The sequence below is a fragment of the Gasterosteus aculeatus genome, chromosome 20 (assembly GCF_964276395.1).
Source record: "Gasterosteus aculeatus chromosome 20, fGasAcu3.hap1.1, whole genome shotgun sequence".
Classification (NCBI taxonomy): Eukaryota; Metazoa; Chordata; class Actinopteri; order Perciformes; family Gasterosteidae; genus Gasterosteus; species Gasterosteus aculeatus.
This window is the reverse complement of record NC_135707.1, coordinates 9,543,638-9,557,452: the sequence shown is the minus strand read 5'-3', so window position 1 is coordinate 9,557,452 and position 13,815 is coordinate 9,543,638. Positions and strand designations below refer to the sequence as shown.

General features: G+C 44.1%; 1 protein-coding gene across 2 annotated transcripts in view; it reads left to right on the top strand.

Annotated features, from left to right (window-relative positions):
• galnt1 (UDP-N-acetyl-alpha-D-galactosamine:polypeptide N-acetylgalactosaminyltransferase 1) overlaps positions 1 to 13,815 on the top strand; it is a 29,800-nt gene that overhangs the window by 13,735 nt on the left and 2,250 nt on the right. For both annotated transcript variants that reach the window (XM_040165994.2, XM_078095081.1), the window contains 11 exons: positions 4,175 to 4,314; positions 4,399 to 4,567; positions 7,681 to 7,847; positions 8,399 to 8,526; positions 8,729 to 8,808; positions 9,387 to 9,557; positions 10,650 to 10,767; positions 10,921 to 11,101; positions 11,914 to 12,053; positions 12,242 to 12,340; positions 13,047 to 13,181. In XM_040165994.2, the coding sequence (XP_040021928.1) occupies positions 4,176 to 4,314; positions 4,399 to 4,567; positions 7,681 to 7,847; positions 8,399 to 8,526; positions 8,729 to 8,808; positions 9,387 to 9,557; positions 10,650 to 10,767; positions 10,921 to 11,101; positions 11,914 to 12,053; positions 12,242 to 12,340; positions 13,047 to 13,181 (1,527 nt within the window). In that variant the 5' untranslated portion in view covers position 4,175. The remainder of the gene's footprint in view (positions 1 to 4,174; positions 4,315 to 4,398; positions 4,568 to 7,680; positions 7,848 to 8,398; positions 8,527 to 8,728; positions 8,809 to 9,386; positions 9,558 to 10,649; positions 10,768 to 10,920; positions 11,102 to 11,913; positions 12,054 to 12,241; positions 12,341 to 13,046; positions 13,182 to 13,815) is intronic.

Genomic DNA, 13,815 nt, shown 5'->3' with positions numbered 1-13,815 from the left:
TCGGGGGGTTCTGTGCTCCTGTAAAGCCAGGCTGCTGCGCTCTCTCCCACCGCCGACGGAGCGGCCCCTGTGACATTAACGTATATTGATTCTGGCCCGGAATACCCGAGTGGTTTGAGATTGAATGGTTTAATTCCACTTTGCGCCTGTGCCAAGCTTTGCATCGATAATCTTTTTCAGCTGGGGCTTTTACGCAGTTTCTGCTGTCCCCTTCACTTTTTTTAAAACTACATTTTCAAAAATTTTCTCCCTCCCCCTCCCTCTCCCTCTCTTGCTTTTGATGCCGTTACCATCTATTAGCATCTTTAAAAAAAAAAAAAAACATATTCATTTTGAATAAGAAATCCCTTAAATATTATAACATACATTATTCAATATGTGCATTTTGACAAAATAGTCTGTAAACCTCAGCTACAAGTATGATGTACATGTTATTAGACCCACTGCAACCAAGTAGAGTCCAGTGCATCTGCAGAGAGGCCACCTCGTACTGACCTCTCGCAGCGGTCTCATGTTTAACCGCTTTTGATAATTTGTGATAAGAATACGTCAGATTTCCACACAGTCATTCTGCTTTGGGGACTGAACTGTGGCCGTCACCCTTCACGCTTGTGTGTTTCTGCAGTGTTTCGTCTGCCATGTTATCCAGCATGTAGCATGTGAATGTTTTGAATTAGGGGGTATTAGTAATTATAAATGTCTGTAATGACTCACATAAAACACAAGGTTTCTCCCATGATAATTGTTTAATCGTGGTTGTAAGCCATGCAGCTCCTGACTTGTCCTGTGATTAATCTGTGTTTTAAACAATTGCCTCATTCATGAAATAACAGTTTATGGTTATGGTGGTGCATTTACTACTCATTTACTACTACGTTAGTTCCTCCTTTGCGTAACACACTGTGGCAAACCCTGTAATATATATTTAAATGTATGTATATATATTTACTACACATACCCATTGAAATATGGCAGCACACAATACATCTTATGAATATAATCTCAGTCTCATGTACTGTGTCTGCTGTCCTCTTCTGGCTCTCCTTCCTCTATGGGAACAGTTGTTTTTTGCACTCAAGGTTGTGACCGGAAAATGAACCCCGGTCTTTTCTCCCAGAGTGACCGTGTCCTGCGTCTGCTCCGCAAAGGGCAATGGAGACTTCAGGCCGCCTTGTTCGGTTTCACTTCCCTAATATTAGCCTGTTCCCCGTTTTGCCCTAATTGGGAAGCATTAGAAACAGTTCTGATAATCGTGCTCCCATCTGCGTTGTCTAGGGAACGGTTGAGCCGGATCAAATCCACATGACCCAACTAGACAGCTATTTGAATTGACTTGAATAATAGCACCGTCTCTTGTTTTCTGTTTCCTCAGTGAAGATTCTCACATGTTTATGACAGATAGTGTAGCTCGATTTAATGGTTTCATTAAGTAGGAAATGGGCATCGCAGACGCTGAGCAAATGACCTGTTAGTAGTTCATTACATGACTTAGCAGCACATAAATCCTTCTCTCACATTTAGTATCTTCCTCCCTCTCTCTTGATTTTCTTTTAAACATATAAACATGAAATCCCCAGAATGGAGGCTCCACCACTCCCAGTCATAAAACCGCAGCGAGAGATTCTCTCACTTCAGAGTTTTCATGAGTAGTTGTGAGAAACTCTGGTTGTGCAATCTCTAACTAAAGAGGGATTAGGCCTGTGGAGAAGAGGGGAAGAGTGGAGAAGAGGGGAAACACAGAGAGACACAGAGAAGGATGTGAAGTGGGGGGGGGGGGGGGGGTGTATTCTCACAGGGAAGTAGTGATGGCAACCGCTCTTGAAAAGAGACGACATCACTAAGAGACGAACATGGGAATGGGGGTAGTGTGGCTGGAAGAGAAATGCCCAGGATAGAGATGTAGAAGAAAGATGGAGGCAGTGCGATCTGTAAGGGGATTAACGAGCAGAGACTGAGGTGTGTGTGTGTGTGTCCGTTTAATGTCATAGGGAGTTTAAAAGAGACTTCAAATAGACCGCCGCCAACATAAAATGAACCGACGCTCAGTCATACGCTCGTGCAGCACACGGAGAAGCAGGGCCCACAGCTGCTGCAGCAGCCACAGAGCAGACCTGAGGTGTCCTCTGCCATGCCTGATTAGAAATACAGAGACAGGCACGGCCGAGAGAAGGGCGATGGGGGGAAAGAGTGTTACGTCGATGAATCTCCTCTGCTGCTGCTCAAAGTGTCCGCTGTCCACTTCTTTTACCTCCACTGTGACCAAATGGCCTTCGAGGAAACCGGTTGACGTCCCTCTATCATACGACACGGCTTTGTGACAAAGAATGCATGTGTTCCTTTCCACGATGGAGCGCATTCTGCGTCTATCGCCTACCAAGTGCGCTGCTATGTTCTTCGGCATCTGCGCCACAGCCCTGCCTGTCCGCAGGGAAAGGTGAAAAGGATCCACTTTTCTGCTATGATGTTGTGTCCGGTTACTGCTCAGAGGTCAGGTCAGGAGGAAAGGAAAGAGACCGCGGAGCAGGCGCTGGATTTAAGGCTTCCGACTGATGCTGGAATGTCAGGAATTCTGAGAGGAATGGTCTGAACAGTGGGACAAGCGATTTGACAAATTCTTTGAGGATATCGGAGAGGATCTGTGAATGAACTTGTACTTTACAGGGGAATACCAGAACGTGTTTCACAACTAGCACGTTTGTGTGGTTTCAAGTTTGATGTTCCATAAAAGTCCTAAAAGTATTGGGAACCTGGTGGGAATCCTTAAAAACACATGAATCTTTAACTGTGGCTGACAGAAAAAAGCAAAGGAGAAAAAAAGTGAACACGCATGAATAAAATGAACACAAGTGTTGTATCTAACTAATAATAAGTATCCTAAGATACCAAACGTCAAATTTTAAAATGGATTCAGTCTGCAGCCAACTAAGTGCCAAGTTTAACCAGCTGTGACTGGATGCATTTGCATTAACCTCGTCAAAACCAATTGCTAGTTAACTCATTTTTTCTTCTGTGGGCGTTAGCAATGAGAGCATTGCATTTTTGTACCGGTGGTTTGTATGCACCATTTTATCTGTGTCAACAACAGAAATCTAGAAGGGTTACAAAACTCATGTGATAGATGCAAAGATCACTCTCGGCTGAGAAGTCACGTATCACTGCTCCTCACTAATAACTCTGAGTTTTTCGTTATTTAAATTAAGGTCCTTATGGCATTATGATTCCCTATATTATCTTATATTTCCCCCAGACAAATATACAAACAAGTATTCTCTACATGGCAAGTCTAAAAAAAGATCAACTTTGAGTGACAGACAAATGTTTACTCGTTTTCTGCTGTGGACGGCACTTTGTGCTCCCCGAATCCTATCAGGAGGAATTTAGAAAGGCTTCATCCTCCTTGGCTGCTACGCTAAGCTAAGCTAGCGGTGCACTTTTATTTTCCCCTCCCAGGTGCACGAAAGAAATCCCCCGTAGCCAAACTCATTTTCTCCCTTCTGCTTGTGCTGCTGCAACCGGAGGGATCACTGAGGCAGAGAATCAGCCAAAGAGAGGAGAGAAGGTGCTGGAGGAGCAGAATTTTAATGTGCCTGTGTCTGTCTCTCACTGCCTGCCAAAGAAAAGCAATTACCATCACATCTCCTCTCTCTCTCTGTGACGGAGTGTGAGTCTGCGTGAGTGTGTGTGCGTGCGTGCGTGCTTACCTGCAAGTGTGTGTCTGACTGCATTTTGGCTTCGAGGACTCTGAAAAAGATTACTGTACACATTTGCTTGATTCTTGATAGCAGCTAAAGTTTTACATAGATTAAGTTTTACACACATCCTATCCAAAACGTGGTGCCGCACACAAACCTAGCTGCACTTTTTACAAACGACAAAGCTATCCTGTTTCTTTTTCTGAATGAGGAACTTTGAGGTGTAAAGTGAACCATTTGGACTGTGAGCAACCGATAAGTGCTTAGAGTCAGACGGACAGACAGCAGGATAGACGAATGCAGGCAGGGGAAGATACTTCAGGGTAGAAACGTGGGAGGGATGAAGGTTTGGGGGGGTGAGGAGAAATAAAGAGCAATCTCTTCTGTAGAACTTCTCTTCTGTAGAAGATTCGTCTTCTCCCCTGGCTTCAGTAAAAGCCTTAACATTTCTCTCCTTCCCTTCTCTTTAATTTCTTCATCAGGATGCGGAGGTTCGCTTACTGTAAGGTGGTTTTGGCCACTTCTCTGGTGTGGGTGATGCTGGACATGTTCATTCTACTCTACTTCAGCGAGTGCAACAAGTGTGACGACAAGAAAGAGAGAGGACTACCAGGGAGACATGGTGAGTGTATCTTGCCTCAAATACACGTGTGATCATAGAGACACACTCTCACACTACGTATGTGTGTGCGTTTGTCTGCCTCAGATACCCTGATCCGGCCTCGGGACGGGCCCGGTGAAGGCGGAAAGCCTGTGGTGATCCCGAAGGACAACCAAGAGAAGATGAAGGACATGTTTAAGATCAACCAGTTCAACCTCATGGCCTCGGAGATGATTGCACTCAATCGGTCTCTGCCTGACGTCCGCCTGGAAGGGTGAGCCGCTTTCCTGCAGCTAATCAGCCGTCCTGGTTTGTCACTTGCTCCTAATCCTATGTTTCCCCAGCCATTATCTAGGTGGGAAGGGGACGGCCTCCAGGTCTTGAAGGGTTTTTTTTCCACTTTTGCAATTTTATTTATTGCAATTTTGCAATAATAATTATAATAATAATTAAAAAATGTAAGTTAAAGTTCATATTTTTTGATCTATTGACAGCCCTAATATATATCTAGCGAGCTAGAAAGATCGTTGCTGACCCCTCTCACCCCGGACAAAACCTGTTTGTGCCCCTTCGATCTGGCAGGAGGTTGAGGTCCATCAGGACCAAGACTTCCCGCCACACAAACAGTTTCCACAAATATAGATATGTAACTAGGACTCGCATAACACTGCCTTTAATGGCCAATTGCCCAGTGTTTCTCCTCGAAGACGGGTCCCTCCCTGTCCTGCTTTAAAAGGAAGTGCATCATGTTAAAGAAGTAATGATACAAGGTCATGCTGCCCCTTTTTTTATTTTGCTACAGCGATACCAGCTATGTGCTATTCACAGGTCTGTTTTTCACCATAATGAGGAGTTTGGTCTCACTTAAGCGTCTGTCAGTGCCTGTGTTCAGTCGTCCGACAGGTATCCAACATGCCGCCTCTGCCGCAGGCTTCAGTAGTGGAACAGGCATAGATCACAAACGGAGGTTTTCTAAGCAGTGGACGGAAAAACTGAGTGACAGGCACACGACTGACGGGCAGGGGCACATGCACACTAGACAGGCGGGAAAGAAAAAGAACATTGATCCGTGAAATGGGTTTAGAGAGTTGATTACTAGGTGTGTTTTCACTCAGCCTTCTCTCAGTCTATCAGCTTTTCCAATTAGGAGATAACACTGAGTCAATATCGAGCAAGGCAATGTGTAGATATTGCGTATGTTTGTGTTTATTTTGGTGTGTGTGTGTGTGTGTGGGGGGGGGCAGGTTCAGGGAAACTGAACGAATTCATTATTGTCAAGTAAGTCACCATTAGCTGGAACTTTGAAATAGAAATTGTTGGTTGCTGATGGTTTATTTTCCTTATTGTCAGCGGTGCAGTCATTGAGTCAAAAAAGAAATATCAGAAGAGGACCGTAAATTAGTGTTCGTGTGTGTGTGTGTGTGTTTTACACATCTACAGTACCGGTATACAAAAACACTTTCTATGACCACCACTTTTTAGATTCGAACTGTAGAATTGTTATGAGAATGCACATAGTGTAGTAGTAGGTTTAAATATGTGTGCCTGTGTGTGTGTTGGCCTTAGTTTAATGTTTCAAGAGTGAGGCAGTTAAATCCGAACCATCCTGCCCGCCCATCCCCATAATCCACCCATTACGCTGCTTTGCTGTTGCCAAAAGTTGCTCTAGAAACTGTTTGGGTACACGGGACTTAACCACTCCTAATTAAATTCCACATCACATGACATGATTCACTTATGCCATCATGTGTCATCACACGTTGTTTTGGAGGACGCGGAGGTTCGGTTTTCCATCAGCTGCACAGCGAAGACTTTAGTCTGAAAAGTGTAAAGTCTTAGTTCTTCCGTTTGTGTTTGAGAGGAGAAGAGAGAAATAATGAACTTGCGTGTTTTAAAAGCTGAAAGGATGTCACTGTATTTACAGCGAACCGTCTGCATCCTCCCTTCCTCGCAGAGCTGTAACACACATGCACACCGCGGACTGAGAATCCCAGGGTGCGTCATTTAACTCGCTCCAAAGGCTGGTTAATGTTCTCCACCTCCTGTCTCATTCCGTTGCATTCCCTCAGTCAGGATCAGCTGCAGAGAGAGGAAGCTTTCCAGGGCTCTGGATTGATGACAAAGAAGGAGGGAGTTATGATAAGAGATCATATTTCTTTTGACGGTTGAATCTGTGAGAGGAAGGAAGTCGCAAGCTGGTTTCAGTTTCTCCTTCCTGCCATGAATAGATGAAACCGTTTGAACAACTCACTGAGCGTCTTTGGACAGAAACACCTTCACTGCGAGACCGTTAAAAGTCAAAGCGCTTTCAGGCACGTATGACCACAGGCCGTAGTGTGTCTTGACCTACACAAGTGTGTCCATATTTCTCCCTTGACTCAAACTTGTTTTCAGGCAAAACTGCCGCGTGCTTAATGTTTTTTCTTGGAGAGTAACAGTCATCATTTGCAATTGCATTAGTCTAGATTTTCTACCATCTGTTGTGCAAGTCAATCCATCTGTACTTAGTGAATTATTTCCAATGAATGGAGCATACTTTTAAAGCCGCTGGTCAGATGATTATGAAAGATTTCTGACCCTCAGGGAGGTTGAAAGGTTGTGACATATTTGTACTTCAATGCAGTGCATTGTGTCACCCTAAAACTGCTTTATACCAAATACCCAAAGTGTTTATAATACAATCTTAAATACTATATATAATGGTTTATCATAACAGTGAAAACTGTGGGGGGCAATGTAAATATGTCTGCCTCTTGGCATCTTGTCTTCTCTTGGCTCCACTCAGGCCTGCTCTCCTCCGTCAGACATTTACATCTCTGTTTGTTTCTCAATAACAACTAAACTGCTACGACAAGGCACTCTAACTAGCATCACTCTCCCCGTGCCAACCCACTATTTCTGTCTGAATTTGTCTAAATTTATATCGTATATACTCTTGACTGCTCGCTCATTATTCACCCATAGTTTTCTGTTTTGGGAGCTGAAAAGGATGTGATTCTTCATGTGATCCATATGACGATCTGACTAAGGCTGTTTAGTTGATGTATAAGTCCCGGGCTACTTGATCCTTGTTCACGTCTCTCTTGTGGGACTCACTAAATTGCAGCTCTCTGTTGCAGTCGCTCCCAATCAGACAGATCTGGATTGTGATGTCTATTCCTATTTTCTCACTGTCTCTGTTCAAAGCCTACAACCTCACTTATCACACATGTCGTAGTCCAACCAAACGTGTTGGTTTTTAAATGCATTTCTTGGACGTGAGTTTGTTGTTTTGGAATTTGGTTTCTTTCCGTTTACATAGTTTCGTTTCAAGTATCCGTCTAATTATTCTACATAGGCAGTTCTTTTTTTAGAATGACATCTGATTGTTTTGTTTTCTCTTTGTAGATGCAAGAACAAGTTGTACCCCGATAATCTTCCCCGTACCAGCGTGGTGATTGTATTTCACAATGAGGCGTGGAGCACACTGCTGCGAACGGTGCACTCCGTCATCGACCGATCGCCTCACACACTGCTGGAGGAGATTGTCCTGGTGGACGATGCCAGCGAGAGAGGTAAACACACACAATGCAGATTATTCCTCACCCGCTTGTGCTTCTTGTTTAAGGCTTTTTTTGCGTTACTGTATGATTTTTGGTGTGTATTTCCGTTTAAGGGTGAGAGAGTCTACGCTCTCTGTGCTGATGCCCCACAGCCAGTCAGCATATATGGCCTGTGTGTGCCACTCCACTCTGTCAATGTTGCTAATCCCTGTTTGGGGGAGATTAGGTATTTAATTCGCCAGCCGCAGGGATTACACTCTGTTATTACCCTCAATCCCTCCCATCCGCCACCACACATCACCATTTCACCCCCTGGGACCTCAGGTTAGTGTGATGTGGGAGTGGTGCATGCTGCCTGGGACGCTCTCTGCAGGTAGACGGGATGTCGGCAGGCGTTCATACACGCAATGTCAAAAATCGCTCAGTCACCCTTGATCTCAGTTGCTACTGGGGGGAATAGTTTGGAGATCTTTGTAAACCATCTCTTGTTGTATGTATTTTTGTGCGCCTGTGTCTGTCGGGTTCTTTTTTCGCATTAATGTGTTTGTATTTGTATGGTTAAGATTTCCTGAAGCGGCCGTTGGAGCAGTATGTCCGAAGGCTGGAAGTCCCCGTCAGAGTGGTGAGGATGGAGCAGCGGTCTGGACTTATCCGTGCTCGCCTCAAGGGAGCGTCCATCTCGACTGGCCAGGTGTGTGTGTGTGTGTGTGTGTGTGTGTGTGTGTGTGTGTGTGTGTGTGTGTGTGTGTGTGTGTGTGTGTGTGTGTGTGTGTGTGTGTGTGTGTGTGAGAGAGCATGCGTGCACCCATGTGACATCCAACACCCATGGACCTGCTCACCATATGGTGTGCACGCCGACAGGTTTGCCTCATGGTGCCTGTCTTTGTCTCTAGGTGATAACCTTTCTGGATGCTCATTGTGAATGCACAACAGGGTGGCTGGAGCCTCTGCTCGCCCGCATAAAGCAAGACAAGTAAGACAAACAAACACACACACCTGTCATAAACCCTTATGGCCCGCTTAAGTAAAATATCAAAATCAATGAACTGTTGTTGAGCCTGCAGGGAGCCTGTGTTTATTTGATGCTTAATTTAGTATTCTTTGTTTACTGCAAGTATATACACACCTACACGCACAGGGTTTAAGAGGGTGTGATGAGCGACCCTTGTCTAAATCAGGGTCCCCATCCACCGGGCCCTTTGGTAGCTGGCCGCTCTACAGAAAGAATTCTTTTCTGAAAAATGTTTTATGTAGAAAATTGACAGGATTCTCTCCTAATTACGTGCAATCGTCCCTCTTGACATATTTCCCAAGCGTTTTTTTACCCGCACACAATTGCCCGCTACTCGCTGCGCATGGCAGTTCCGCCCACCAGCGATCAAATGCAAAAAATAGTCTAAAATGAAGAACAATCAGTGAGGCAAAAAGGGTTGGGTACCCTTTATCTTCAGGGTTGGGGACCTTGCAGATCAGCGCTTAGCCGTGATTGATGAACCCCTCCCCCAAGGTCGTGGAGAGAAGGAGACTGATGAACGTTTGTGTTTGCTGAAGGAGAACGGTGGTGTGCCCCATCATCGACGTGATCAGCGACGATACGTTTGAGTACATGGCAGGATCCGACATGACGTACGGCGGCTTCAACTGGAAGCTCAACTTCCGCTGGTACCCCGTACCGCAGAGAGAGATGGACCGCCGCAAAGGAGACCGCACGCTGCCTGTCAGGTGGGTGGTCCGGGTTTGCCTTTTTTCTTTTTGGAGAATCGTTGGGCACGTTATATAATGCTTACCAGTTGTGCAGCTGACCCTTACCCTTCTATGTTGGATCGAGTGTAAAGATAATTTGCCTACAGGACGAAATTGCATCGTTATGATCATTCACAGTAATTCTTTCCGTCAGTTGCTTAAAATAACTTCATAGCAAGTCGTAGCGTTGCTGATGGGCATTTACAATTGATGTGTGCAGAGAAATCGTGCTTCGCCATTTGATTTGCAACAGTTAATTGTTACAACATGCCCAAAAGGAATAAATAACCCAAGAATAAATAGAACTCAACTGTGGAGTTTAAGACGAGATTAAGACTCAGTGGAGTTATGTTCCTTGTATCATTTCTCATGGCTCAAATTCATCTCTTCTTCCTCCTCTTTATATTATATTATTATTCACAGATAGGATATCACTTATGTAACACTTATCTTTCCCTGTTTGCGGTTGTTTTTCACAGTTGTGCCAAGAAACAAAACTGTGTTGCCAGGTCTTAGTATGAAAGTAAAACGTACTCTAATAATTATGTGACGTTCATGAATCCTGTCAGCGATTTATGTTTTTGTTTAACAGGGATGTGTCTTTTAACAATATTGATTAAACTGTTTGCTGAATAATTTACAGAGCTTTGCTATGTTTACAGTTAAAAGAAAAACATGCATATATATTATTAATACTGATGCAGTTCACCACTTTTCTTTTTGGTTACTGGCTGTGATGGTTCAAAACATCTGTTGTTCAACAAGCTGGTGTTTGTGTTGCTCATTATTTACCATGTGTGCACGCAGTAAATGTGCAAAAACCCACAGTAATGAAAAAAAGCCTGATCCACAGTGGAGCAAAATGTTCTGTGAGGGGGAGAAATGGGGCCACAGCCTTCAGGCCATTAAAAACAGAGAAGGAAATAGCAGAATTGGGTGGGAGTGACGAAACATCAAACTCTGATGGGATCGCTAAATACCATGTGACCTTTTTGAAAGCAGGTCTTCAGTGACTCAAGTGCCGCTAACCCTCCCTGCTCTTAATTCACCCTGCTGTCCGTCGCTCTCCAGGACTCCCACCATGGCAGGCGGCCTGTTCTCCATAGACAGAGATTATTTCCAGGAGATCGGCACGTATGACGCAGGCATGGACATCTGGGGAGGAGAGAACCTGGAGATCTCTTTCAGAGTGAGTGAACACACAAGCCTTTTGTCAGGCTTCATGCTGGCTCGCTTTCAATCGGACAGTCGGGCACATCCTTCACCAGTTAGTGGATCATTTCTATTCTGCACACTGCACTGTGCTTGTGTGTGTTAATGCCACATCTGTTGTGTCTCACAGATTTGGCAATGCGGCGGGACGCTGGAGATCGTCACATGCTCCCACGTGGGCCACGTGTTCAGAAAGGCCACACCCTACACGTTCCCTGGGGGGACGGGACAGATCATCAACAAAAACAACCGACGCCTGGCCGAAGTCTGGATGGATGAATTTAAAAACTTTTTCTACATCATCTCCCCTGGTGAGTTTGTGTGTGTTTGTGTGTGTGTGTTTGCACATGTATGCAAGTGTGCATATATTTGCTCATGCGTGGAGTTTAATCTCTGCGGCCGGTCAGATCTATCCGTTAAGCTGTGGAAAGCGTGATCATGCAGCGGTGACTCAGTAGCGCAGGATGGGGGGTAGTGAGTAATTTCACGCTAAGAAGCGCCTATTGACTTTCACCTACACACAAACGCACACAGACTTGCATTAATTGGCAAAGGAGACCAATAGTCTGCACAAGTCACTATGCTAGTCAATAGAAGCTAAAACTAAGAGATTAGGTTTGCCGCTTACTCAAACACTGAATACGTGTTTAGACGGCTGCTCTGCCGATGTCAAAACTAGTTCTAAAGATGAGAACTTCATTCAGAAACTGCATTTAAAGCTTCAAACATTAAAAAATATTTATTTTATACAGCCCTTTGGTTTCCAGCCGCTGGAGTGATTGTGGTCAAGCTGTATTACACCCACTTAAGTACACATGCTCATTTTTTTTAATGAGTAGTAGTAGTAGTAGTAGTAGTATTTTGCTACAGGCAAACGTTTAATGTTTTCATTCATCCTTAATGTTGCCAATGATTGATCAAGGAACGTACTTAAAACCTGCAACCCTTGTCTGGGTGCTTCAAATCACGTATGTCCTTATTCCTCTTTACCAATGACACACATTGAATAATGCTCACAGGAAGAACTTAATTCAGCAGCCTCTTTGCAAAGACTGGACGGTTTGAATGTAGCCTGGCACTGTAGTTATCGACCTTCATGTCAATGTCGTGTATTTGTGTCCAGGTGTGACCAAAGTGGACTATGGCGACATCACATCTCGCTCGGCTCTGAGGCAGAAGCTTCAATGTAAACCCTTCAGTTGGTACTTGGAGAACGTCTACCCTGACTCTCAGATCCCCAGACACTATTACTCCCTGGGAGAGGTATTCTCACTCACTCACACTGACTCACTAACTCACCTTAGAGGTACTCTTAATGCTGTAAGACGGACGGACATAGATGCCCCTGTGATTCACTGCCTTTAGGCTAAAACCCCTGCAGACACAAGGTTTTGTTTTCATTTAACCATAATCATTTGCTTAATCCGGCTTTTATTGTGTATCCTGCTCAGATCCGCAACGTGGAGACCAACCAGTGCCTGGACAACATGGCCCGCAAGGAGAATGAGAAAGTCGGCATTTTCAACTGCCACGGCATGGGAGGCAACCAGGTATCATAGGAGGGAAAGTGACTAAATGCAGAAACTATACTGGCAACTCGGCCCATTTTAAATGCTGCTTTATGGCGTAACTGTGCAGTTGCCGTGAGCCATCCAGTTGGGTTTCAGTGAGTGTTGGTAGGGCTGCAAGATTATGATGATGATGATCATAATCACAATAATTTACAATAATCAATATAGATCACAATTAATCGCATTGATGTCAATTATACATTATTTTAGGGATGACATCTTTTTATTGCACTTTCAAATGAACAGGAACACTGCTTCCACCTTCATTGTTGTGCTACATTCTCTGGCTGAAGAATACATCCTTGCATCAGACTGATCCTTTTCAACAGTTCGCCCGACAACCTGGCAACCAAAATCGTGATTAAAGTTGGATTAAATGTGCAGTCCTGGCACCTCAGAGGTGCGAGACCCCGGTTCTCTGTCCGAAAACAGTGGATGGCCCCCCAAGTAAAGGAGTTCAAGTATCTCCAGGTCTTGTTCTCTAATGGGGGTGAAATAGAGTTTGAGACGTTGTGGTAAAGAAAGAGCCAAACTGGAAGGCGAGGCGCTTGATTTTAACCTTCAAAATACGTTCCAACCCAACCATTTTTTGGTAGTAACTGAAAGAATTCTCCTAACAACAAATATAAAGAGAAAGAAATGCAGATGTGATTTGAGGTCTGTGCTCTGTTTGTGTCACATCCAGGTGTTCTCTTACACGGCCAATAAGGAGATCAGGACGGATGACTTGTGTCTCGACGTGTCCAAGCTAAACGGACCCGTCATGATGCTGAAGTGCCATCACCTCAAAGGCAACCAGCTCTGGGATTACGACCCTGTGGTGAGTGGGAGAAATGGTGGAAATGTACGTGTCAGTGCGTGTGTGAGGACATGAAGAAATGCACACATGTAATAATAAATATAAACCTATTAACATACAGAACGGGTTGTCATGCCTGAAACCTGAAAGGTCAGACATTTTAGAGGCTCATCTTTCTTTTTTTTCTCCTTATTTAAATCTGTACAAAAAAAACATCAATAACATTTTTAATGAAAATAATAAAGCACAGAAAATGTCAACTCATTTTCACTTCAGATTTATTTGCCCTCACAAAAAGGCAACCACAGCAGTTTACAATAAATAAGGTCCTCTCGGGATAAGCACAGCTCTGAAAATAAATATGAATCAAACTAAGTAAAGAAAGTAGTAAAGTAGTTAGGTTTAACTATAGTGTTTAACTGCAAACAACGGCTGAAAACAACAAAACCAGTGTATTCCCAATACACATACAGTATGACAACACATAGTTAAGACTAGTGGTTAAATCAGTTTGGGAGATTGTTTTTCTTTTATTGGGATATTGTAGTTTTTAGGGGGACATATGTCCTTACTGAGATACAACCCAACAACAGCCTGCCTCGCACTGAGAGCTTAGCCCCAAAAAAGCACCTCAACATCTGCAGAAGTTTAGAAA